Source organism: Nannobrachium achirus (genome assembly GCF_963921795.1).
Source record: "Nannobrachium achirus genome assembly, chromosome: 22".
NCBI classification, from domain to species: Eukaryota; Metazoa; Chordata; class Actinopteri; order Myctophiformes; family Myctophidae; genus Nannobrachium; species Nannobrachium achirus.
The window spans coordinates 16,490,554-16,518,545 of record NC_137829.1 but is presented as its reverse complement, the minus strand read 5'-3'; the positions used below and the strand labels follow the sequence as shown (position 1 = coordinate 16,518,545).

General features: G+C 43.7%; 1 protein-coding gene across 1 annotated transcript in view; it reads right to left on the bottom strand.

Annotated features, from left to right (window-relative positions):
- dpp10 (dipeptidyl peptidase like 10) overlaps positions 1 to 27,992 on the bottom strand; it is a gene marked incomplete at both ends in the record, with an annotated part of 261,000 nt that overhangs the window by 25,503 nt on the left and 207,505 nt on the right. The window contains 6 exons of the mRNA XM_080752963.1: positions 760 to 914; positions 5,925 to 6,045; positions 13,043 to 13,124; positions 14,745 to 14,797; positions 27,607 to 27,681; positions 27,893 to 27,987. Coding sequence (XP_080609089.1) covers positions 760 to 914; positions 5,925 to 6,045; positions 13,043 to 13,124; positions 14,745 to 14,797; positions 27,607 to 27,681; positions 27,893 to 27,987 — 581 coding nt within the window. The remainder of the gene's footprint in view (positions 1 to 759; positions 915 to 5,924; positions 6,046 to 13,042; positions 13,125 to 14,744; positions 14,798 to 27,606; positions 27,682 to 27,892; positions 27,988 to 27,992) is intronic.

Below are 27,992 nucleotides of genomic sequence, written 5' to 3'. Positions count from 1 at the left end.
TAACTCTGAAAATAGTAGATCTACAAGCTCACAACACGTCAAAACATTGGGGTATGGGTACTGATGGCATATAGAGTTTGACAGTACGTTGGGTTATGGGTACTGATGGTTTGTACCGAAATCCCTTCCTTCCTTTAAAACTGCACTGAATGAGTTAAAATATGAGATCTCAATTGAAACAAGCCAAAGGCTTTTTGGGGGGGCGTATCCTTTTAGTTGACCTTGTAATCAGAGCCAGAGTAATCAATAGAAGAAAAGGGCATTTTGCAGGTGAACTACTCCTAAGGTTACTGATGGTTAGGTACAGTACCTTGGGGTAGGGGTACTGATGGTTTGGTACAGTACCTTGTGGTAGGGGTACTGATGCACTGATGGTGGGTAATTACCTTGGGGTAGGGGTACTGATGGTTGGGTACAGTACCTTGGGGTAGGGATACTGATGAACTGATGCGAGGAGTGCGAGGAGTGCCTTTTTTTCCTTTATAGTTACAAAGCCGTGGTGAATGCAATCGTTATATTTATGCCCAGGCCGTAAGGCCTGGGCAAGCGCACGATAAACGCAATGATAATTGGGTTTTGGTGCACCTCGCGCGGTCCAAGTGACTACAACGGAGCGCTCCCTACGTCCGGTTCAGCCAATCACAGGGGGCTCGGCGGGGACAGGAACTTGTACAAGCTTGGGGATCCGCAAGGCGCGGTTGGGTACAGTTTGGGGTAGGGGTACCTTGGGATAGGGGTACTGATTGTTGGGTACAGTACCTTGGGGTAGGGGTACTGCTTCCCTCTAGGGTAGGCGCTGCCAGTGAAGCGTGGCAGAGCCATGGTGGGCACCAGGCTGTCGTTGAGCTGCAGGAAGGCCAGCCTCTCTCCGTCGGGGGACCACCAGTGGGCCACGTGTGTCTTCAGGACCTCCTCTGTGCACCACACAAAGCACCACGTCAGCCTCACTGCATCATTTCCAAAACTACTGACATGTCGGTCTAACGCTACTCTCATAACACTGCTTGCTTCATTGTGCCGCGTTGCCTGTGTCCATCAGAATGCTTGTTTACGTTCTGTCTAAGTCATTTTAACACATTTACAGCCCAAGCCTGAGTTTCCCAGAGTTATTCCCGATGTCTCTGCATGGCCAGGCCCGAGTTTCCCGAGCTATTAATCAATTAGATTTGATTAAAAACAATACAAAAGCACATCACCGCTGCAGGTTTACTAAGTAACCTAGAGACAGTGCTTCTGTTCTGGGCCTGACAGCGGAACTGGATATGCATTTTTGGGGGCGGGACAACACATTTCTCTGTGGCTACTTTCAGCTGCAAGCGCAGCAAAGCTAACATGGATTAAGATGGGGCCTTTTGTATTCAGGAACGGACCACTGCGTTTTTAGGGGCAGTCAATGAGTTTGAATGCAACAAGCATTCTGATTGGCTGAGACAACTAGATCTAGGCAACTAGAGAGGTGCAATTCTGGGAAATTGCGAGTGTGGTTTGTGCTGACGTGAGTCACGATTGATGAGTTAGAAAAGGACCCAAATTGAAACAAGCCATAGGCTTTTATCCTTTTACAGTAGTTGACTGAACTGTACCTTTTGACTTTTAATAAAGTCTTCAATCAATCAATCATCAATCAATCAATCAATCAATCAATCAATCAATCAATCAATCAATCAAAAGCATGACCAAAAGCTTCACTTTCTTTAATGCAAAGGTTAACAAAAAGCAGGTTCACTTTGCTGGCAAGACATTCTCAGACCTAGAACAAGCAACCACACTAATTAGAAAGGTGCAATTGACCCATCGCTAAGCCGCTCCCCAAAATCGATTGTCCGATAATAGCTTAGTAACTGTTGCTAAACTGCCAGCTTGTCCAGGGCAAGCTTGAGCATAGCTGTCAATGTTATTTAGCCCGCTAACAGACAGTTTGCAACATAATAGCAAGAAGAACCAGCAACAGATTCCACATTACCAGAAAACTGATGGATTTGTTATAAACCATCGTTCGGCCCCACAGAACGATAGTTTAGTGATGGGTCGGTAACATGTCATTAGGTCGAACACCCTTTAGATCGACCACCAAACTCTAACCCAAACCCTAATCCTAACCTCAGTAAAACTATGCCTAACTCTAACCCTAACCCTAAACTTAACCTCAGTAACCGTGACGCAGGTGATTATCTAACCTGCCGATGCTCGCGGGTGATTATCTAACCTGCCGTCGCTGTTCGACCGAGGTCGAACGGGAGTTCGACCTATGGGGCAGTCCCCGATGGGTCATCACTTTTCAGTTTTGTGGGGAGTGTTTTTAGCCCAAGGAAGGTTTTTTTGTGCAAAAAAAATGCTTGCATTAGATTCAGAATAATTATAAACACCTAGTTAGACCCCTCACATCCTACTTAAAGCAGATTATTTGGGAGTCTTTTTTTCCTTTATAGTATAGTCAGTGTATAGTAAGTGAATGAGACCCAACCTAAAATGCATGATAGCACCCATAAAGCTACCACTGGTGCAAGGCTATCACATATTTTTGAACTCTAGACATGTATACCATGACAAAAAAATGTGCATTATTCCCCTCAGTTGATACCGACCAACGCCCCTGGCTTAACGTCTATAAGGTTCTCAAAGCAGGTTTCATTACACCTTTAATATGTCATCAAAAGCTGTTACACATCTTTAGCTGTATACTGTTACTGCTATATGAAAATAGACTATCTACGTACAAGCTCACAGTGATGTGTTGTGAGCTTGTAGATTTTTTTATTATTACGTTTGGGTCCCAAGAGGTTCCCCTCGAAATGTAATGGAGTCAAAACTTGAAATGTCACAGAGAAAAAGTTAAAATAAAAAAATACTCAAGAATGTACAAAGTAAATGTACTTAGTTACTGTCCGCCGGGAAAGGAGCTACATCTACAGTCAGCTTCAAGAATAATTGGACACAGACATTAACATACTGTCGTGTTGTAAGTTGCACTTCTCTGCAAATGCAATTAAGTGTAAAAAGTTAAATCAATTGGAGAGTTATTGTGGTAGCTTGCAAAAAATCCTTCCTAAGATTTACATAATCTTGTTTTCTCCAGACATGCATGACGTGACAAAAAAATAAGGGAAAGAAAAAGTCCTTGCCCAAACCTAATTATCGTCTCCTGTCCAAATCTGCCACTTTAACTGGATTCATATATTATTGTCAGTGTTTGGGATAGAACTGCAACTAATTCAATATTTCATTTCTTCAGCTACTTAACTGTGTGTGTGTGTGTGTGTGTGTGTGTGTGTGTGTGTGTGTGTGTGTGTGTGCGTGTGCGTGTGCGTGTGTGTGTGGGTGTGTGTGTGTGTGGAGACACTGAATAAAACAAGTAAAGAAGATCAGTGCTGCTTGGATGAATTATTTATCAAAGCATCACCACTGGTGAGAAGTTAACTCCATTTGACAGTGGGACGGAAAATAAACCCTATATAACTAAGCATGTGTGTGTGTGTGCGTGTGCGTGTGCGTGTGCGTGTGCGTGTGCGTGTGCGTGTGCGTGCGTGCATGCGTGTGTGCGTGTGTGCGTGCACACACACACACACACACACACACACACACACACACACACACACACACACACACACACACACACAACTAAACATGTATTCAGTGGGGAAACATTTGCGCTTGGGCAAATATTATGGATTTTCTTCTCTTTTATGTCCAATACAATTTCACTTATCAACCAGTGCTTGTGGTCGGGTGATTCATTCCTGGAATGAGCCACATGTACGTGTATGAGACTCAGACATAATGTCAGCACTTTGAAATGAAGGGAGACAGTATCAATCATGGGCAGCAGACAGCGTTTAAATTAGCTGACGCTACGTGGCTATACTTTATTCAAAAGATATCTATATTTAAAGCTGAACGACATACTGAAGATAATGTCTCGCTCATACAGGCGTGCCCCCTCGGTTCCAATAAGTTTGGAATGGATTACGATAAAGCATTGCTTAATTAATCCCTGCGGAGGACATTAGAGTCTTTATTGTCTAGTTTCTAGGAGTGGAAATTGCCTTTCCTCTTTCCTACAGCATGATCGAATGTCTCTGCATCCATAACATCATGGAAAGCAGTCTATAGCCAACATACCGATACCGGTATAGCCTACTGTAATAGACATCGCTGCTGCCAGCTAGAAACCTCATTACGGTACGTCCATATGCAGGCACGTGCACACATAGACATCAAAGGGTAAAAAGTGCCCTCTCCATGACCATGAATGCAGTTTTTAGTTTTACTATGGTGAAAGAAATGCAAATGCCCTCTTTCCATGCCATACCTGAAGGCAGCATTCAAGAGAATTGCCTTGTCCAAACTCTCATGAACTTGAATGCAGCATCTTGTGTTGAAAGAATTTCGAGAGACAGCCGCTGATACGAACGACCTACGGCCTGGTCGCGACCTAGGCCACGACCTGGAGGTCGTAGGTCCCGGTTCTGGAGGTCGTAGTTCGCGGTACATACTTGTTAGGTCGCGGCCGGTCTAGTTTCGCGACCCCCGTCCGTGGTTGCGCCACCTCGGTCGTCCCCGGGCCGTCTTTTTGCAGAATATTCTAGAGCAGCAGCGCTATTCAACCTTTTGAAGCTTGTGATTGGCTGAACCGGAGGTAGGAAGCGCTCCATTGTAGTCACTTGGACCGCGCGAGGTGCACCAAAACCTATCCTTAACCCTAACCCCAACTCTAACTCTAACCCTAACCTTAACCCTAACCCCAACTCTAACCCTAACCCTAACCCTAACCCTAACCCTAACCCTAACCCTAACCTGCCGACACTGAGTAGCTAACCTGCCGACGCTGTTGAAAACGAGCGCTCCTTCCCTTAGCAAGCGTAGAGTTTCTAAACTCGCGTCCCTTCCCTTAGCAAGCGTAGAGTTTCGATCGCGGCGCTCCTTCCCTTAGCAAGCGTAGAGTTTCTAAACTCGCGTCCCTTCCCTTAGCAAGCGTAGAGTTTCGATCGCGGACTTCCCAGGTCGCTGAATTACGACCGAGATCGCGCAAAACCTCCAGAACCGGGACCTACGACCTCCAAGTCGTGGCCTAAGTCGCGACCAGGCCGTAGGTCGTTTGTATCAGCGGCTCTTGCTGAGAATTTCCCTCTATGTGTAGAAATCCATGCCGATTTGATTTGATTTGATTATGCTTAGTTCGGTGTGGTATCAAGCATCAAAAATAGCCGACCTCCAAGCTCACAACGTGTCGCAGCACCAAAAGGCCCTTTTATAAATGTCAGCCCCTGCCTCTCTAACATTCTCTGCACGTGTCTGTCCATATGTATATGATACCTCATTATGTCCAAAACTGTTTCTTTTCAGAATTACTTATTTTGTGTGACACTGTAGCATGACAGTATGGCATTCATTTCCAAAAAAGAAAAAAGAAAAGTAAAAAGTTTAAATCTGGAGATACGAGATAACTTACATATTGTGAAAATAGCTCATCTACAAGCTCACAGCGCCTCATAACGCAACAGTGCGGTACAGTAGGGGTGAATTGATGTCATAGTACAGTTACGGTACTGTAGAGGTGAATTGATGCCATAGTACAGCACTGGTTCTCAACCTTTTCAGGCCGCGACCCAGAACATAATCATATTGCGTGCACACGCAATATGATTGATGGTATGCGTGCACACGCACGCATACCCTCCACCCCGACGAGCACTAAGAGTCGAGGCATTACATTTTGTATAACACGGTTCTATTGTGAAAATATCAGATCTACATGTTCACTACGCCTCACGTTGCGAGGTGTTGTGAGCATGCTATTGAGAGAGAAAACAATGTTGCACATTATGTTAATCATCTGGTGACCTCCCAAAATAATTTGGGGACCCCCCCCAGGGGTCCCAAACCATGGGTTGAGAACCACTTCAGTAGAGGATCAATTACCTTACCTTCGTAGAGCCAGTCTGCAATGCCGTTAAAGATGACGCCTTCTTTCCCCGAGGAGGTCAGTCTGAGAGCGTTGCTCTTCACGTCTGACTGGTAATAGATGTTGTTCTCAAATATGTAGATCTGTGCGGAGAGAGAGAGAGAGAGAGAGAGAGAGATAATGTTTTGGTCACAGATTAAAATAGGAGAAAGAGCCTACAGTTAGCATGTAAAAAAAACATCTTCAGGGGCATGGTGGCTAAGTCGGTAGCGCTGTCGCCTCACAACTAGAAGGTCCTGGGTTCAATTCCTGCCGGGGGACGCTGTGGGAGTGTTCTCTCCTCCGTGTCATCAGCGCCCACACCCTAGGTGGGTTTGGCAAAAGGGCCTTTCTGTGTGGAGTTGCTTGTTCTCCTAGGGTAGATACCCTCACAAAAATATAATGCCACCCGGGGCACCTGATGGAGGAGAAATGAACTGGTTGGAATAACGGGCTACGTCCAACAGGGGAAGCTCCCCTCTATCAGGTGATAAGAAGTGGCTTGCTCACTCCTCATGCACTGAAGGAAGTGTGAGCTCAGTTTGGGGCCCTCCCCATGCGTGGAAGAGGGAGTTACAAAAAGCATGGGCTCTATACAAAATCATGGGCTCTATACAAGGACCCTCTCCAATTCTCTCTCTACTATTAACACATTGAATGCTTTTCAAACCCGGCCGTGGAGTGCTTTTCCCCGATAAAAGTTGGGATGTCGTTTTATATTAAATAACAGTAGCGTGGGTCAAATGTAAAAGTATCAATACTGCAGTATAGAAACACTTGGTTACAAGTAAAAGTCCGGAATTCAAAATGTATTTGAGTAAAAGTATAACAGTATTGGACAGTATTGGTATCAAAATACTTAGCAGATCTGAGAGCTCACAACGCGCCACGATGCGACACGTTGTGAGCTTGTAGATCGTCTATTTTCAAATAGCCTGGATATAAAATAGGGCTAAAGTGGATTAAGGTGTGATTGTGTGAGTGTATGTATTGTGTTATGTGTGAAAAAAATCAAAAATAAACATGAATAAAAAAATAAAAAAAGTGGATTATAATTTATATCAGAAAAGTAACTAGAAACTAAAGTTAAAATGTAGCCGAGTAAAAGTACAATATCTGTCTAGTACAAATACCTCAAAACTGTACTAAGTACAGTACTTAAGTAAATGTATAGGCTACTAGTGACTTTACACTACTGTTGACACCGCAGCAATGGCGCCCTCTACAGGGGAGCACTCAGGAAAACGGTCTATAGCAAGGGTCTTCAACGGGATCCTCAGAGTTACTACAGGCAGTACAGGGGGCCCTCCAAATCTTTGTGTGATAGAAACTCCCTGCGAGGCGAGGCGTTGTGAACTTGTAGATCGGCTATTTACAGCAAAGAGGTTTGGTGTAGAGTGGAAAAAAGCAGACTAAGTACAGCGTGAAAGATCAAATGTATTAATTATTGACCGTTCAAGTGGTTAGATATTTGAAAACACACATTAAAATGAATCCAAAATACACAGATGATTGTGCTGTCAAACTACGAAACTATATGGAATCTCTCTCAACTAAGGGGTCCTTGGCCTGAAAACGCTGAAGACCCCTGGTCTATAGAAATGCATGGAAAAGTGCTGCTGCCAGCTCAGAGCGTTGGCTCTCTGTGGACACCACCCCTGACCCCTGACGTCACGTCCAAAGAGTAACAGCTCAGCCAGGGCCTTCTCTGGCTGACCTGAGCACCTGAGCAGCCACGGGTCTTCAAGAGTGCTCACACAAAGACCCACCACTAAAGGCCTTGCTACAGAGTGCTGGCCGCAGCTCACACTCAGCGATTTGTCTGGGTTTAAATGCTCAAAGCTTTAATCACCCCCAGAGGGAAGGGTGTTTTGCTCAAGAAGACAGAAGATTTTGAGAAAAGAGTGTTTTTTTTCTTCTTTTTTACTGTATGAACTGGAATACACCAAGCTCTCTGCACTGAGACAGAAGAACAGAGAGCTAGTATAGCGTGACCACGGGGCAACATTGCATAAGGCAAACATGGGCAACTGGCAGCCCGGGGGCCACATGCGGCCCCCACCTTCATTTAATGCGGCTCGCTGGTTAATATCGGAATACTGATATATTATTGATTTCAGCTGTTACAATTCTAAACATGCAAACATAACCCGCTTTAATTACTTCAGTCTCTATTCGTAGCTTAATGACTAGTACTAGTCTTTTTTATGTCCATTGTCCAAAGTATTTATATTTAAGTTCATAAAGTTAAGAACATATAAATGCATTTGAAATTAAATAAAAATGCAAATTTTCAGGATTCAAATGTAAAAATAGCTAAAAAAAAACAATTCCAATTAAAAAATAGCAGATCTACAAGCTCAAAATGTGTCGCACAGTGACGCATTTTGAGCTTGTAGATCGGCCACTTTTGCTACGCTTGACTGTATATGCAATGTGCCCTCTGCAGTGAGTGTGAAAATATAGTGGCCCTCTCCATCATCAAAGGTGCCCACCCCTGGCATAAGGGGATGAAATATTTAGGCTAGAATCGCGCATGCATTGGTTTAATCACGCAACGTGACCTGGCAATGAAATGGACAGCTGTCTCTGTTTCATCTTCAATGGAATGCGTGTGCATTGTTCTTGAGTAAGAAGAACTTTGTGTATTCCGTGGCAGTTCCACACAGAACTCCTCAAAAGTGAAGCCTACTAGTCTACTGTGAAACAGAGCAGCTTTGAGAAAGAGAGAGAGAGAGAGCTAGAGAGTCTTTAACAGAGAGGCGTATTTGAAATTTCATGATTAAGATTATTATTTTCGGTCTTGGCCTTTAAAAAAAGGACCAACCCGGCAATTACCGGACTAACGCAACCTCTCTCCATATATGGGCACAAAACGGACACGGACAGACACAAGGTACAAGGTACAAGGGGAGGACAAACCCATGACTCAGACAGATTGGACGGATCGACATGACCAGGGACGTGCAGAGAATTTTAGAGAAGCAAGGGCTGACATTTCTAAAACATGCCTTTTGGTGAAAATATCGAAAATAGCAGACCTCCCAGCTCACAACTTGTTGTGATCTTGGAGGTCGGCTATTTCGGTGCTTGATACCACACTGAAATAAGCATAATCAAGTCAATACTGGAGATGTGGTGAGAATGGATTTCTACACAGAGAGGGAAATTCGTTCAACATAAGATGCTGCATTCACGTTCAGGAGTGTTTGGACAAAGGCAATTCTCTTGAATGCTGCCTTCAGGTATGGCATGCAAAGCGTTTGCATTTTTTTTCACCATAGTAAAAAATGCATTAATGGTCTGGAGAGGGCCCTTTTTACAGGCGGATAAAAGGGCAGGGGCTCTGTGGACACCACCCCTGACCCCTGATGTCTTGTCCAGACAGTAACAGCTCAGCCAGGGCCTTCTCTGGCTGACCTTAGCAGCCACGGGTCTTCAAGAGCGCTCACGCAAACATCCACCACTAAAGGCCTTGCTCCGGAGTGCTGGCCGCAAGCTCACACTCAGCGATTTGTCTGGGTTTAAATGCTCAAAGCTTTAATCACCCCCAGAGGGAAAGCTGTTTTGCTCGAGAAGACAGAAGATTTAGAGAAAAGAGTGGTTTTCTTTTTTTTCTTTTTTTTTTTACTGTATCAACTGGAATACACAATGCTCTCTGCACTGAGAAGGAAGAATAGAGAGCTAGTGTAGCGTGACCACGGGTCAAAATTGCACAAGGGGATGAAATATTTAGGCTAGAATTGTGCATGCATTGGTTTAATCACGCAACGTGACCTGACGATGTTTCATCTTCAATGGAATGCATGTGCATTGTTCTTGAATAAGAAGAACTTTGTGTATTCCGTGGCAGTTCCACACAGAACTCCTCAAAAGTGAAGCCTACTAGTCTACTGTGAAACGGAGCAGCTTTGAGAGAGAGAGAGAGAGACAGAGAGAGAGAGAGAGAGAGAGACAGAGAGCTAAAGAATAGCTACAGTCTCTAACAGAGAGGCGCCTTTGACATTTCAAGATTAAGATTATTATTTTCAGTCTTGGCCTTTAAAAAAAGGACCAAGCCAGCAATTACCGGACTAACGCAACCTCTGATCTCCATATATGGGCACAAAACGGACACGGACAGACAGGTACAAGGGGTACTCTGACAAACCCATAACTCAGACAGATTGGACGGATTGACATGACCAGGGACGTGCAGAGAATGTTAGAGACGCAGGGGCTGAAATTTCTAAAAAGGCCTTTTGGTGAAAATATCGAAAATAGCAGAACTCCCAGCTCACAACTTGTTGTGTGCTTGGAGGTCGGCTATTTCGGTGGTTGATACCACACAGAAATAATCATAATCAAGTCAATACTAGATGTGGCATAGAGAATGGATTTCTACACAGAGAGGGCCATTTGTTCAACATAAGATGCTGTATTCACGTTCAGGAGTGTTTGGACAAAGCTAATTCTCTTGAATGCTGACTTCAGGTATGGCATGGAAAGAGGGCGTTAGCATTTCTTTCAACATAGTAAAAAATGCATTCATGGCCTGGAGAGGGCCCTTTTTACAGGTGGATAAAAGGGCAGGGGCTCAAGCCCCCTTTGATGTCTATGTGTGCACGTGCCTGGGCATTGCGTAGTTGTCAGGTCTGCGTATAGCGGCCTGAACCTCTAGTTGTGTGACTTGTGTCCAATCCACCTGGTTCTTCTGGTTGACATTCAGTATGCATGCTGTCCTCACTTAGGTATTCCTCAGCTGAGAAGCACATTTAGTGGCTATATTTGACCAGGAAGATGAATGAGCCCATTTGGAGCAGATCTGGGCCCCTGGGAATGTGCTGTGAAGCAGAAAAGGCCCAGTTCCATACCTGTTCTCCCCTGGGCTCTGTAGGGCCCAAGGACACTACAGAAAGGCTCGGTTCCATCCCTCTTCTCCCCTCAAGGACGCTACACTTAGTGGTTCTCAACCTTTTCAGGCCGCGACCCCCAAAATAATCATATTTTAAATGGGGGGACCCCCCAAAATAATTGGTTGAGAACCACTGCACCCTGCAGCTATACCTCTTTATTTCATTTTTATACGACACTGTTTTATACACAAAAAAGCATGCTAAAGGTCTGTCTGTGTGTGTGTGTGTGTGTGTGTGTGTGTGTGTGTGTGTGTGTGTGTGTGTGTGTGTGTGTGTGTGTGTGTGTGTGTGTGTGTGTGTGTGTGTTCTGTTAGTGGCAATTCAAATGCATGCACACACACACATATACACAGCGCAGGCTGACATCTTTAGGGAAGCTAATTAGATGATAATTTGGTTTCCATCGAACCTCTTTTGTTTTTATCTGCTCAGGACAGATGGAAGGAAAGCTATTTGTGTTGATGGTCGCTCTAAAACAGCAGCAGCGCCGCGCGTGTGCTTCGCCTGCCTTTGGAAGCGCTCAGGGCGCTGATTCGGACATAAATCAAACGTTAGCTGGATTTGGAAGTCATTATGGGGGGATACAGGGGAGGTAGGCAGATGTGCTCTCTCGCTCTCTCTCTCTCTCTCTCTCTATCTCTCTCTCTCTCTCTCAACGGGCGACTCTGCATCGTTAGCAACGCCAGAATCTCATGAAACTGTGATCTATGTGTGTGTGTGTGTGTGTGTGTGTGTGTGTGTGTGTGTGTGTGTGTGGGGGGGGGGGGGGGGGGGGTGGGGGGTGGGGGGTGGGGGACACACACGATCAAGAAGCCATTAAGGTTGTTCTCATTAGGAAGTGCTGAGTACTGTGTGTAGAGTGTGTGACGATAAATTGTGTCCCCGTGAGGGGAACTAGTTACACGTTACACTACATCAGCGACTCTCAAACTTCAGACACCCTTCTGAAAAAGAAGAAAGAGCCCACATACTCAAGATCTGAGTTGTTTCAATGATATCAAACATAAAAAAATTAAAAAAAATGTTTCAGCCATTGTATATAATGTTAACCCATTAACACCTGGAATTATTTTATACTTTAGCTATTGAAAAAGAGTAGCGATTGCTAAAAAGGTGTAATTCTGGGACATTGCAAGTATAGTTTCAGTGACGTGTGTCGACTGTCGAGTTCTTCAGAGGAGGCCCAACCACATCATACTCTCCTTTTGCACACTCGTAATGCATGGCTTTAAGTTCCCTTCTTAAATTCTGTCTTGTATATTGAGCCCGCGGAAGTTCTTTTATATATGGAGAGGCAGAATGTGGTTGTTGCTATCTACCCTCTTCATTCGTTAACAAGTTAATTCATTCACACTCCCACAGAGCAGTCTGTCACCTCATGTTCATTCTCATTGGTTTCAAGCTTAATTCTCATACGCCCTCTTACCCAAAATGCATCTCAAGCAGTCTATTTAAGCAGCTCCCTGTTCTATGTTCATTCTGGCCCAATTCCAATCCGTTGACTTGCTGACTCACTGACTTAGCCAAAGTCAACGTGCACGTTCACGTTGGAGCATAAGGGACCGTAAGTCAGTGAGGGTGCGGGAACGCCCCTTTGTGTTGACTTTCCGTAAGTCCGTACATTTGCAGCCTTTGGCAAAGGAATTACCCACAGTTCATAGCGTTACTTGGGGAATCCTCCAGATGTATGCAAATTAATCATGAATCGCAGTTAGAAAGTCAACAAACAGGTGTGCTTTCTCACTGTTAAAAAGGAAACGGAATGGAATATATATATTTAGTTAAAAAGAATAACTCATTTTAGAGCTGTACCCTCTAGCTGAGTCCCCAGAAGTTATTTTGCTCACCACTAGGGGGGTGTACCCTCAAGCCCTTACCATGTTGACGTCACTTAAGTCAGTGAGTTAACAGTCAACAGGGCTTAGGGAGGACATTGGAATTGGGCCTCTAGGTGTTTAGCTGTTACTACTGGTTGTGCAGCTTTAAGGGTTAGAAAATACCCTGTTGCATTTCGGGAAATGGAGTGTTTCTCTTCACAGGCGGGTGTGTAAGACCCCCCGCGACGTGTCGAAGGCACACAGAGACATCAAAGAGTTTGACACGTTGGCACGTCGTGGGCATTTAATAAAGTATTCAATCAATCGAGACAGGCGGGTTCGTACAACACAAATCTATTGGTGTTTAAGAGGTCGAAGGTCTGACTCACCAGCTGCTGTCCGGTCACTCCCCAGGAGGCGAACTGGAGCACAGAGTTGACCACCTCTGGAGGGTCCAGCTCCCACAACTCCCTGGAAAACAACCACAACACAGAGTTGACCACCTCTAGAGCAGTGGTTCTCAACCTGTGGGTCAGGACCCCCAGGGGGGGTCCCCAAATTATTTGGGGGGGTCCCCAGATGATTAACTTGTTTTCTCACTCAACAGTAAACAAACCGACATACAGTTTAAGTGTATAGAGGTTATATGCACTTTTCTAAAGTGACAATTTAAGGACTTTCTGATACCTCTAAAATGACAAATTAACGTCAGTTGTCTAATATTAGAGGCAGACATTGTGAAAATAGCCGATCTACATGTTCACAACGCCTTGCAACGCGACATAGGAAATAGGATCAGGAGGCATCAATGAGGAGGTAGGATGTAAGAAACCTTGATGCTTCAGTCCAGGTGACAATCGAACGCCCCTTTGCACCTCAGCTGTGTTGTTGTCATCAGAAATGGACGTTGCATAACATGACGCTTAATTCACGTCTCGCTTCTCTAAACCCAAATTTCCTCCTTTCCTCTCTCCTCTTCTCGTTTCCTACATGCTTACTCAGTGGGACTAACATACAAGGAAAGGATAGAAGTGTAGGAAATAGGATTTCATTTAAGAACCTGAGATGCGGCCACAGACAGAGTAGAACAAAATAGTACCATTTTATAATGAGCATTAAGCTGGTTGTCCGAAAATACACGAAACGGGCGGCAATGTGCAAACTTGATTGACATAATGTGGGGTAGATTTTTTTATTTTCGTGCTCCAAAATTCGCTCCTATATTCGGCCGATAAAATGCAGAGGTGTGCAACCAGCTTTACTGAGGACTAATCCCATGGTTGGAAATGGGTTAAAAAAAAGAGGTTCCCGACCGCAACAGCAACGTTTTCTTCTTTTAATGGTTTTCATTTGCATATTGCCCATGCCCCCGGCTGTCTGCCGTATTTGAGGGCGGTCTACCACTATGTGTTCCTGTTTGGTTGTCTCTCCTGTGAACCTTGTGGCCTGTCAATCAACCGTCAGATCCTCTTCAGCACTGTCTGTAAACATCTGTTCGGCTGGGAAGAACCTTCTGCTTCCTGTCTACACGATCGCTTCTACAAAATGATGCTTTTTATTTATAAAGGCCTGTGTTGACATTTTTGGAGCAGCGGGAGTAGCGATGTTACCAACAACATACTGTTGGACAGGCACTCTTCTCCTTTATACTGACAGGCAGCAGAGTAAATTAACTACTTTAAATGTACATTTACTCAAGCACTGTACTTGAGTAACATTTTAGGCAATGTATTTACTTTGTACTTACTGGAGTAGGCTATTTCCCATTGTCAGTACTTTTACTTCTACTCCACTACATCTCAGAGGCAAATATTGTACCGTTACTTTGTAGATTTAGATTATTATTACAAAACACACATTAACCACATCCTATATACGTTGCGCCCATTTGACAGAAGTCGACGCTCACAGTGTGAATTCGTAGATCTGCTATTTTCAAAAGATTTGTGAAAACCTTTCAAAAAATATTACGGATCCGAAATGGGGAGTCGACGTGAAACGATATAAAGCAGAAATTGGAATCCACACTGATTACTGGTACATGTCGGGTAGCATATGTGTACACACAAGAGGATAACACAAATACTGTACCGTGTATGGATGTTGTAGATGCTATAGGACGCCATGAAGGACTGACTGTACACCTGCAGGAGAGAGAGAGAGAGAGAGAGAGAGAGAGAGAGAGAGAGAGAGAGAGAGAGACAGACATACAGACAGGTTATTTTTTGTAAACCACTAAATAAAATATAATCTACCAGTTCAATCAGACCAACAGACCGACAGACCGACAGACAGACAGACACAAGTGGGAAAGTGAAAGATGAAATGACACAGGGCTAGCTGTCACAGGCCTGCGAAATGACCTTCTGTTTCCAATGATAGACACAGTGTCATTAATGTCATCTGCATGGCTGACAGCTGGGAGGGCAGACATTTTAATTCCACCTGCTGGAAATAAAGTCATCACCACACAATCAACCTCTGAACAAACCCAGGCGAGAGAGAGAGAGAGAGAGAGAGAGAGAGAGAGAGAGAGAGAGAGAGAGAGAGAGAGAGAGAGAGAGAGAGAGAGAGAGAGAGAGAGAGGGCCTCATTCACGTCCGACTGAATATAATCTAACAATTTAAATGAGTGAAAAGCGTATTAAGAAATAACTGGGAATGCATGCTTTATCCTCTGCAAATATTTATCATATGTAAATTTATAATTGGTTGACCACAGCTGTAATGTAAATGTATTTCCTTTGCCATTGGTAGAGATTGAAAAAATGGTGGATGTTAACCTCTTAAAACATTAACACTGGGAAAGCATGTTGTGTAACCACGTTATAGATTCACAAATAGCAGATCTACAAGCTCATAGCTATGAGCCTGTGGATATGCTAATTAAATCTTTGAATACATCCATTCTAAAGCGAACATTTTCAACTCAAATCTTTGCTTCTTGGGGGTCCCTGGAACAATATTTTGGGATGCGGCCAATATACTGTATAATGAGTTTGAGCACCACTGATATGACAAGTATATGAACTAGAAAGATGTAATTGGAAATTGCAAGTGTGGTTGCCGTGACGCGAGTCACACTTGCAAACATCTCTGTTTCTGTCAGTCCTTGTCCCTTTGAGCCCCTTGAGCGTGTGTGCTAACCATTCCATCCTTGTCCTTTTTATGCCCATATATGGAGATCCCTGATGTCATCAATATTAAGCCCATATCTTGGAATGCCCATACAGTATGTGGACATACTGTGTCAGTCTCATGTGGTCTATGATGTCATACATCTATGATGTCAGTCATCTCCATATTTGGGAAATGTGTAATTTTTAATTAAAGTCAATGGAGAAAATTAATTCACAAATACATTTATATCAAATTAAACTTTCCCGGTGAAGCCGTTCGATTTGACATGTGGCCCAAGTGTGTGCCACAAAAACTGTGGGAGGATTAGCGCGCTGCAAAAGAAAGTTTATCTGGGAGGGGAAGGCTGGATGGATGGATGGATGGATGGATGGATGGATGGATGGATGGAATAAAGTCAGACAAGTACTATTCATAGTTGATAGTAAGTGTAGTTGAAATCTAGGATCTAGGAAAATATTGAAAGAAAGTCAAACAAATATCTTTGCGTCACTTAAGTACAAGCAGGTATGTACGTGTACTCAGTTCCTCTCCACTGGGGTTGATGTATGCGAGAGCTCAGTAGAAGGGAAAAGCCTGCATCGGGGGATGGATGGCTTGAATTAAAAGGGCCTCCTTCAATTGTAAAGGACGCGGCCGTTGGAGCTGCTTGAGTTATGCAGAGCGGTTAGGGCTTCTCGAGGAGGCTTTGGCGCGAACGGTGATAGGGGCCGAGATTGATGAGCGATCAGGGGAGCCGCTCGCCAAAATAATGTTGACAAGCCGCGGTGAGTAATCTGCCGCGCTAGGAGTGGTCGGCCGGTCGCTGGCTGGCTGGCTGACGGCTCTGACGAATGGCCGTGTTCCCTCTGCGTCCCGTACAGAGAGACTTATCACTTAAAACAGGCTGCTGGTGAGAAGGAACTCTTCGAAAGCACCGCTACCATCGCAGCGCCCGCCTGGAAGCTAAAGACCGCCTTCTTCCCCCCCCCACATTAAGATAAACCTCATTAATTATGTCCAAAACTGTCACTTTTCAGGATCCAAATTCAAAAGTAGCAAAAGTAGCAGATCTACAAGCTCGAAACGTCACGCTTGGAGCTTGTGGATCCGTTGCTTTTTATTCCTTTTGTGTGACACTGTGGGATATGATAGGGTGTTAATTTACAACAACAAAAAACACAAAAAGTTAGAATATGGCGATAGGAGATTTCTGCCCGACAGCAACGATATCTAAATACACTGTGACAATTTACAATTTAGGCATTTAGCAGACTCTCTTAATCCAGAGCGATTTACAGTAAGCAAGGACAGCACATGGTAATAGAGCAATACATCAACATTAATACATCAAATGCATAAAAATATTATATAAAAAAAGAAAAACAATCAAAACATCAACAATAACCTGTAAATCGGAGCGATAGGATGACAAGTCGCCTGATATCGGCCTATGCCAAACTCAGTCAGTGATCACCCAATGAAACAATTAGCTGGCCTGCGTTGCGTCCCCAGCGTCTGGGGTTTGGACCGACTTTCGGAACTAGAGTCAGGAGAGTCGGAGGTTAGCATTCACCAGCTTCGGCAGGTTAGCATTCACTAGCGTTAGTTTTTCTGAGGTTAGGGCTAGGGTTAAGCTTTAGGTTTTGGTAGTCGTGGTCGGAAAATTGGGTGGAGCGGGAAACTGGGAGGTCGGGAAAATGACATGGAACCGTAAAATGTTAGGGAGGGACTGGTGGAGAAATCAAAATGTGCTGTCAAAATCAACACTGTATAGCAGGATGCAGGTTTATGACCAGCAGGATTATTTCTTAACAAAGGACTTTATAATTGCCTTAGGTACATCCAGCAAAAGGGAATTATGATGCTGTTATTGGATGCAGTGTCCGGACGTAAATTAACCCCCTCATTGTGTTCCTATCACAATGAGCCGGTAATGGGGGTTCTGGCACTAACAAAGTCATCAAGCCCAAACACACACACACACACACACACACACACACACACACACACACACACACACACACACACACACACACACACACACACACACACACACACACACACACGCGATTCAAGCCACAGATCTCTTCATGCACACAGTGAAATCCTACAGTGTCCATTAAACAACTCATTCACTGCCATTGACAGATTGGCCTGTTTTAAAAAATAGCAGACATACAAGCTCTTAATGGGTTAAAACCGTGTCTTTATGAGCAAAAACAAAATCCATGTAAACCCTAATCCCAGGGTAGATGGTTGTGTTGACTCTGAACTTGATAAAACACAGTGGACCAACACCAGCAATACAATGCAATGCTGGTTTTGCGCCACACTGTGGAGGTTGATTTTCATGAGCTGTATGCCATAAAAATCTAAATTAAAACAAAGGAAAAAAAAGGTTTTGAATATTTCAAAAAAATATATGTAAACCTGTACTTAGGAAAAAAAATACACAATATTCTTATTTTTTTGGAGCCATTGAGAGCCATGAGAGCTAATGGTTAGCAAGCCTTCTGTTGAGCAGTGGGAGGTGCTGTTTCCCAAACATTTGTGAGAAGAGTTTCTACCAGGGCTGTGGATCACAATCTGACACAGCAGAGGCAGCAGTGGTGGGAAAAGTACTCAAATGTAATCTTAATTTGATTGGCTTATAAATGCGCATCCCCACAATGACATCATAAAAATATTAACTTGTTTTTTAACACATTCAGTGCCACATTTTCACCACTAGAGGGCACCCAATGGCCATAGAATCTCTCATAGACAAGCGTTGTATATGCACAAGCCGTGCGCAGCCATGACGCGCCTGAACACTTTCCTTTGTGTCATGAACAGGGACAGGATGAAGTTAGCTTGAAGTTAGCTATTGGCTACCAAGCATTTTAGAAGCCCTATTTTCGGCGATTTAGCCATGATTAAACCTTGCACACCTCATGGATATGCATGGAACAGAGAAAATGAGCTCTAAAGATCCTGGATTGCATTGGAGTGGATGGTAAATAACGGCGGCGCGATGCTCTCGCGGGCCGTGTAAACAGATGACGGCCGGCGGCCCGGCTCGGGAAAACAAAAATACATTTTTCTTTTTTTTTTTTTTAAAGCCGAACTAGTTCGGGATCGGCACCCTGATAAGGTCCATATAAAGCCGAACTAGTTCGGGATTGGCACAGTAAGAGTTAAGATGATTCTTAAAGTGACAGTAACCCTTTAGGTCAGGGGTCCTCAACCTTTTCTGGCCGCGACCCCCAAAATAATCACATTTTGACTCGCGACCCCCGGCCCTTACGGACCCCCCCCCCCGCCCCGCCTCACCGCGCCGCATTGTGAGCTTGTAGATCGGCTGTTTTCACTACTAGGCTACGTCTTAAAGTTATGCAGAGAAAACAACACTGACACGTGATATGAATAATGACGCATTTATTTTCTTATTGCTGCATTAATTATGCTCTTAACGTTTTTAGCCACATGAAACTGTCCAGCAATAAAAGAAAAAAAAGGGAGAAACAATATAGGTCTATCATTTAACTGGATCTGACGGCTGCATTAATTATGCTCGTAACGTTACATGAAACTGTCCAGCAAACAAAGGGGAAACAAATATGGGAAACTATGCACTGGTTTCCAAACAATATAATGTAACCGTATCTGACAGCACTGACAGCTGCATTCATATGCTCTTAACATTTTACATTAAACTGTCCAGCAAAAAAGAAAAACAAAAAGGGAAACAAATAGGCCTACATCTATATGTGAACTACACCTTCGTTTCCATCCACACTATTAAATGTAACCGGCATAACATCTTGACAGCACTTTTTTTTATGAACAATTTATGAATTGTTTTGGCATATGCCTACCTTTTGAGGTTAGTGGGATGGCTGCGCTTGTTTCTTTGAACAGAGAAGTGCTAATCTAGGCTCAATATTGCTCACAGCAACACGGAGATCATCTTCAACTCTGGTGAGTCGTGATCTGTATTTTGATTTTATATATGTGAGCGCAGAGAACGTCTTTTCACATAGGTAAGTGGACGGAAAATGAATCAGAACATCCATTGCTGCTTTTGACAGTTCAGTATATTGCGCAGCCACAGTTTTCCTCCAGTGTGGATGATTTGAACTTGATCTGCAATGTCCTATCGGCTGAAAGGTCCAACAGCGCGTCCTGCAGTTCTGATGACAAGTGTGCGCCCGTGGACTCGGTAAAGGGATAGCGTATCCAATCATATCTTTCTGGAGCGTCATCTGTTGGGAAGTATTTGCGGAAACAGTCAGTCAAACCTCTCAGATGAGAGATGATATCTCCGTTTATGATGTCTCTATTTATGTCATAATTATCCATGAAATCCTCGAGCTCTGGAAACATGTCAATATTACCCTCATTGACTCGCGTTGCCCAGCGTTCCAGCTTCCTCTGAAACCCAGCGATCTCATCAGAAATATTGAGAATGTTATTGTTTGAGCCTTGGAGCGACAGGTTTAGTGTGTTGAGTTTATCAAATATTCCTGCCAAGTATGCCAGGGCACAAACCCAGCGAGGGTCACTCAAGTGGGCAGCAAGGGGAGACTGATGCTCTGTTAAAAACACCCGCACCTCCTCACGCAGTTCAAACAGTCTGGTCAGTACTCTGCCCCGTGAGAGCCACCTCACCTCTGTGTGGAAAAGTAGGATTTCATGCTCAGATCCCATTTCTTGGCAAAGTGTTGCAAATAATCTGGACTGTAAAGGGCGGGATTTGATAAAATTTACTATTTTAACTGCCGTTTGTAGCACCTCCTGCAGCTCTGGGGTTAGGGGCTTACTCGCCAGTGATTTGCGGTGAATCATACAATGGGTGAATTTAATATGGGGCGCCACCTCCCTAACTTTGGCTTTTAATCCCTTTCTTGATCCCTGCATAGCACCAGCTCCATCTGTGCACACAGATTTGCAGTGTTTCCAACTTAGTCCCTCTTCGCGCAGTTTACTGTCCACTGCATTAAAGATGTCCTGTCCCGTGCACGTCCCCTCCAGGGACATGCAAAACAGCAGCTCTTCATTTATTTTTCCTTTGTGGCTGTACCTTGCAAAGACAAGCAAATTGGCGCAGTTGGCAACGTCCGTTGATTCGTCCATCTGCAGTGAAAACGACCCACTTTTCTTCATTCGCTCAGTGACCTGACATTTAATGTCATTTGCCATTTCACCAATACGCCTGCACATAGTGTCATCTGATAACGGGATGGTCTCAAATGATTTTGCTATTGCGTCTCCATGCATATGCCTTGCCATTGCCTGGGCTGCTGGGCGGATGAGCTCTTCTGCGATTGTGTATGGTTTTTTTTGTTTGGCCACAAGATGTGCCACTTCAAAAGAAGCTGCCAGTGCTTTGGAAGGGATTGACACATATTCAGTTATTCTTGTCTGTAGTCCGCCCAGGCCACTCTCCTTTTCACGAAAATATTCCAATGGTTGGTTGATATCATCCTCATGTCTCGTTTGCAAATGTCTTTTAAGTTGGAAGGGTTTCAAGCTCTCGTTAGCAAGTAACTCATTACAAAGAACACACAGTGGGTAATCAATGTTATCCTTCACATGGCACGTAAACCCATACTGCAAAAACTCTGCTTGATATTTTCGGCGCTTGGACGTGGACGTGGGATTTGCCGACTTTGACACATGTTTTCGTTTTGCAGCAATGTTTGCAGAACAACATGCCGGCTCATCTTCATCTTTATCTTCACCTGTTGTTGGTGGCTCCTCCTGAGACGCTTGTTCTTGGCCTGTTTCAGGGTGCGGACGTTTTCTGATAACCCACTTGTCCATGACTTTTATATCGTGGTCATACAATGTTTTATTTATTTTCTACCTGGGTGCATTTCGCTCATGTGCGTGGCTGTCCAGTTAAATTGAGATAAGTGAGTTTCCGGGTTAAGGGAGGAGGAGGATCACGTGCTGCTACACACAATGCATGTATACATAGCCAGGCCCAGGACACACTGTCACACACACATCCATTCCACTTTGTCGATTTTTCGCTATGAAATGTTTTTATAAAAATGTTTTCCAGGCATTTTTCTTTTTTCTTTTTTTTTTTTTTTTTTTTTCAACATTTTTTTTTTTTTTTTTTTTTTACCAAAAAATCTGGCGACCCCCCCAAATTTTTTGGCGACCCCCCTGGGGGTCGCGACCCACAGGTTGAGAACCACTGCTTTAGGTGACAGGCCCCCTTTAAGTAAAAGTGTTGATACTGCAATGTAGAAATACTCTGTTCCAAATAAAACTCTGGAATTCAAAATGTACTTGAGTAAATGTACAAAAGTATTGGTATCAAAATTTACTAAAAGTAGCATGCAGCATGTCCCGTTTCAAGTTTTCAACTGTGTACAAATATTTTGAATATTTTGAAGCTTTGCGACGCATTGTGAGCTTTATAGATCTGCTATTTTGATAGATCTGCTATTTTATCTGCTATTGTGAGCTTGAAGATTGCCTATTTTCAAATGGCCAAAATGTATATGGCTGAAGTGGTTAATGTAAGTTTGGAGTAGAAGTAAAGGTATTGGGAATTGGAAATACTCAAGTAAAGTAAAAATACCTACATACAGTACTTAACTAAAGTATGAATCTCTGTTCGGAATGAGTTCATTCTGAATGAATAAATAGTGTCCATGTAACTGCATCCATTGAGGCCTCTATTAGACGAAAACAGGCTTCACTATAAACGGCTAAGAGCCGTTTAGTTTTCATTTTTTATGTGGTCTTTAGATGAAAACGCAATTTGTCCATAAACGCAGTAATTTGCATGCCAGGTCGCTAGGTGGCGCATGTCGCCATGACCGCACTGCCCAAGTTCCGTTCTCTGGTCCTCCTCAGTAGAGATGGGATTTATGGCTCTTTGAAGTGAGCCGAATCTCTGGGATCCGTTCCTTTCAAAGAGCCGTTCAAAAGACTGGCTCATTCTAGTCACTAGTTGTAGTTACTTTGTAGATTTTGATTATAATTATCACTTATACATTAACCCTATATACATTTATTTCGGACATAATAGGTAGCCTACATAGGCCTACCTGCCATTTGAAAATAGCCGATCTACAAGCTGTGAGCTTGTAGATCTGCTATTTTCAAATGTTTTTTTCTCCCTACATTTTATTCATTGGAAAAATTGTGAAATGGAACATTTTGCATAATGAGTACTTTCTAGCTACTATTAGTAGCCTACTTTAACTACATTTTGATACCAATACTTTGATATTTTTACTCAAGTAGCCTACATTTTTTATTCTAAACTTCAACTTGTGGCAGAGTATTTCTACATTGTTGTACCTTTCCCACCACTGTTGTTCATTAGAAAGGAACGGCTCCCTATACTGCAAACCGGATCCCATCGTTCATATCAAAGAGCCGTTCAAAAGACTCGATTCGTTCGCGAACATCCCGCCTCTACTCCTCAGTCAGTCAACACAACTCACTGCCGTCACACAGCACAGGCAGACTGGCTGGCTGGCTAACTAAAAATGCTTAAAAAGTTTGTTCCAGACGGTCGGAACAGACACATGTACCATACACACTCCGGGACTATATTTATTCCTTATGATACGATACAGAAAAAGGCGTTCACTTCACGTTTCGTTTCAACACAGAGGACTGGAGTCAATGCCTTTACTGCAGCTTATGGAGGGGGTACATACAGACGGCGACGAGCTATAGATGTTGGATCGAGTCATGATAAACATTATAGGCTACTGTCGCTATTTTCAGCGTCGGCTATTTTTGCAGTTGTCTGCTATTTTCACAACTTGTGAGCTTGTAGGTCGGCTATTTTCACAACGCACCGCGACGCGTTGTGAGCTTGTAGATCGGCTATTATCACAACGCACCGCGACGCGCTGTGAGCTTGTAGATCGGCTATTTTCACAAGCACCGCGACGCGTTGTTGTGAGCTTGTAGATCGGCTATTTTCAAATAGCTACGGTATAAATTAGGGCTAACGTTAGCAAAAATGTACTTAATAGTTACTTTAGTTTACACCACTGGGACAGCCCTAGGACGTCCCACATCTTATCATTTTCAGTGGTTTGCTGCGTTTACGGTATTTAGATGAAAGCGGGAGATACAAAGCGTTTTTACCTATTCCACTTTCAGAGGGGGGTTCACTTTGTTACGGTTTCACCCCCCGAAGACGCCATTTTCGTCTAAATGACCCCCCACAAACGAATATAAACCATTACGTTTACAGTGAACCGCGTTTTCGTCTAATAGGGGCCTGAGATGTCTCTCTCTCTCTCTCTCTCTCTCTCTCTCTCTCTCTCTCTCTCTCTCTCTCTCTCTCTCTCTCTCTCTCTCACACACACACACACACACACACACACACACACACACACACACACACACACACAAAAGAAAGGGTTGAATTGCTGAATACGAAATGCTGATCCTATCCTTTTGCGAGGCGTTGTGAGCTTGTAGATCGGCTGTGTTTGACAAGAAAGGGACAGTTTGTTAGGATTGTAATTGTGTCACATTTACAGTCTATGAATGAAACATTGCTTACAGTGGCGTGTTCTTTTCTGTGTTCCTAACACTTACTGTTACTGTATGTGTGCACGTCCAATGCTCCGCCATACGGAGTTCAATAAAGCAGAAATGTCTTTAAATTAACTCTTAAAAATGAGAGAGGAGAAAAAGAAAAAAACTATAGCGATTAATTAATGTTTGGCTTCTGTTTTAATAAGTTGGAAACAACCTTGTATCCGTCTGGGGAACAGCCAGCCTCCAGGGCCAGAAGAAAAACTAATTTTGTTATACCGTTAATAATTGAGTCCTTCCTTAAGTTGTCTTTGGGGAAAAAATGCACCAGTGGTATAACGTGGTAGGACTTCCATAGCACTCCAATATAGTGTTGTTTTTATGTACAGGCTTGTAGCTTGTAGATCTGCTATTTTCAGGGAGCAACACCCGAGTGCAACCAAACATAAAACGACTTGTCTTTTAGTTCTACTGGATCTCTTCTCCACTATAGTCCCTCCCTAACATTTTAGTCTAGTTCTTATTTGTTGACGAATTGTCAATATACTGTGTCTTAGTTTTAGTCATCATGTCTTTCGTCATAGATTTAGTCAACAAAATCAACAATGGGTCACGCTTCAGAACCAAGGCATGAAACAGGACAGTGAAAAAACTGGAAAAAGGACTTGTGTAGCAGCCGGTGTTGAAATGCTTTCGTTTTAGTCTAAATATTTTAGTTGATTGTTTACGTCGTAATGCCTCATTTATGCAAGTGTGCCAAAAAATTGCTGATCTATCAGAGCATACGAGCGGAGTGGAGCACGAGCGGTGCGGGGAGCGGAGCGAGCCGTTTTTTAGTTGAGCGTGAGCGAGCGACTTTTATAATGGGTCTGAGCGATCTACAAGCTCACAGAACTGGGGGCAAATATATGTAATTCTGGGGGTCTTTCCTTTAAAGTTTGAGAACCACTGAGATAGAAACACAAAGGGTCCTATACCACAACCGTGAGTGGTCCCAGGACAACAAATCCCAGAGTTCAACTGGAAATGACGGCATCCCCAAATATTTACGCTCTGCGGAGCTGAGCGGATTCCACACCCAACGAGTGAGTGCTTCTCTTGCCGTTTTGGCAAAGTATAGTTATTAACAAAACCATGACGGAGGCGCGCCATCTCCGCACAACGCTCAGCCCGGCGACTCACTCGCTTTAGCTCGCTCGGCGAGGCCTCACGTGGCTCAAGGTCGCTTGAGCCAACTCAGCGCAGTTCGAGTTGCATACCGATAGGAACATAATATTAAATAATGTTTAGGCGAGAGCGTTTGGCTACTGACCAATCACAACACGTCCTTGCAAAAGCTCTCCTCAGCTCGGGTAGGAATAAGACACTCGCTTTCGCTCCGCCCCGGCCCGGCTAGATTGACAGTGCAGTGCGTTGTCAGAACATTCAGTGCAGTGCCTTGTCAGAACATTGTCAGTGCAGTGCCTTGTTAGAACATTGTCAGCGAGAAAGCATTGCATTTGCCAAGGTGTTGTTATGATAATGCTGTTCAAATTCTGTTTAGCTGCTGTCCTCGACACTTCTTTTCAGTAAACATAACAGAATAATTAGCACATTTAAACAGTCAAAAGAACCTGGGGAAAAACATGCATTTACTTTTAAAAAACAGGAAAATACTAGACAAGCCTGAATAGTTGGAGTGGCATATCTGTATTCAATGTTATCAACATAGCATGAAATTAACACAATTATACAAATATAAAACACCATTATGTCCCAGGGAGAAAAAGGAAAAACAGCAGCAGTGAACGACACCTGCTTTCTACGGTAAACTGCATTTATCTCCCCCTGTGGTCTCTCCTGAGGGAACTAATTTCAGGCCATTTTTGAAAGAAACCAGAGATTTATAAAAAGAAGATTGGGCTGTCTGGTCCCCCCCTCTCCCTTCCAAACCTCCACCTGAGGAAGCCATCACATCCCGTTGATCAAATAGCTACCATAAATCATTTATTCCAGGTGGGGAAATGAGACAAGATGAGACCACCCTAAGCCCCCACCTCATGCCTCTGTCTGTGATTAAAGAATAAATAAGCCTATAGTGGAGAAGCGCTGAGAGGGAACAAAAGAAATGAGAAGTAGATAGGGAAGAGGGAGGGGTGGGAATCCATCAAGGCTTCCACCGTCCTTCAACACATGTGTGGCGTCACCGAGAAAGCCAACAGCCTCGTGATGAGGATGATGAAGATGCCTCTTAATCTCACTGCTGCACCAGCACCTGTGTCCCCCGAAACATCTCAGAGAAACATATTGTACTCTTTACTCCACTACAGTTATTTGAAAGCTTTAGCTACTAGTTAGTGGTTGCTATAGGCAACACACATATTGTTCTCGGTCCGAGAACTTTTATGCCAGCTAAAGTGAACCTGTTTTTGAGCAGTGCTCCTGGAAGGAGCTAAGCTCCAACAGCTGGCTTTGTCCGGGCCCCAAATAAATCTGGCCTACGTCTTGGTGCAAAGTGCACGGTGTGCAGAGCCGAACGAACGCACTGTAAATGCAAATGCCATTTCACTGATGAAATGCACGAAAAGTACCAGTGTTCTCGCCTTGGTGACCGATGAGAAGCACAGTGTACTGTCTGCAAAGCTGGCACTTAGGTGTCTGTTGCAAATAAAAGTTCTTTAGACCTGCTGCAAGCGCATATCAACACTGCAAAGCACAAGACAGCTCTGGCTGTGCAAGCCCTTCTGCTAATAACATTTACCCAATATGTTTTACAAGCTGGCAAAGCAGAAGACCTCTCTTTTTCTAAGATAAGTGTTGTTCCCTTAAGGAAGATCTACAAACAACGATCTACAAGCTCACAATGCATCACAACGATCTACAAGCTCACAGTGCATCACAACGATCTACACGCTCACAGTGCATCGCAACGATCTACAAGCTCACAGTGCATCGCAGTGATCTACAAGCTCACAGTGCATCGCAATGATCTACAAGCTCACAGTGCATCACAGCGATCTACAAGCTCACAGTGCTCACCTTGGTTTGCCTACGTTTTTAAGATTACTACTTCTACGCATTTGATTTTGTGCTGTTCTTATACTTACTGTAAATCGCACTGGATTAAGAGCGTCTGCTAAATGCCTACCTTGTACATTTTACACAAAAAAGGAGGTGGTGCCCCCAGAGGCAAATAAATAGTTTTTCCTTTCCTTCTTTTTTTTTTTTGGTTCCCAGATTGCTCTTCTCTGAGAAGGATGAGAACACAAGGAGACATTTATGACAGGATGATATCAACGGGATGAGTCCCTCTTAAAGTTCAGCAACACTCATATAGTACATATTACCTGTTTGACGTCGTAGGCAAACAGCACATATTTTAAGTCGGGGGAGATGGAATACTTTGCCACGTTGAAATTAACCTGGCGGGAGAGAGAGAGAGAGAGAGAGAGAGAGAGAGAGAAGACAGAGAGAGAGAGAGAGTCAGTTCCAAGGCAGAACATTATACAATCAACAGAGTTTATATAAAGTTTATATATGTAGCAGAGCTGAAACGTTGAATAATGCTTTCAGCTCTGTTACTGTATAGAAACGTTTCAGTTCTGCTCTATAAATCAAAGCCGATGCTCTTACAAAGGTCACGTTCCGCAGAACGACTTCCGTCTCGTTGGTGACGATGTTGAACTTGATGACGTGACCATCTCGGTTCCTGTAGATCACTTCAGAGTCTGTA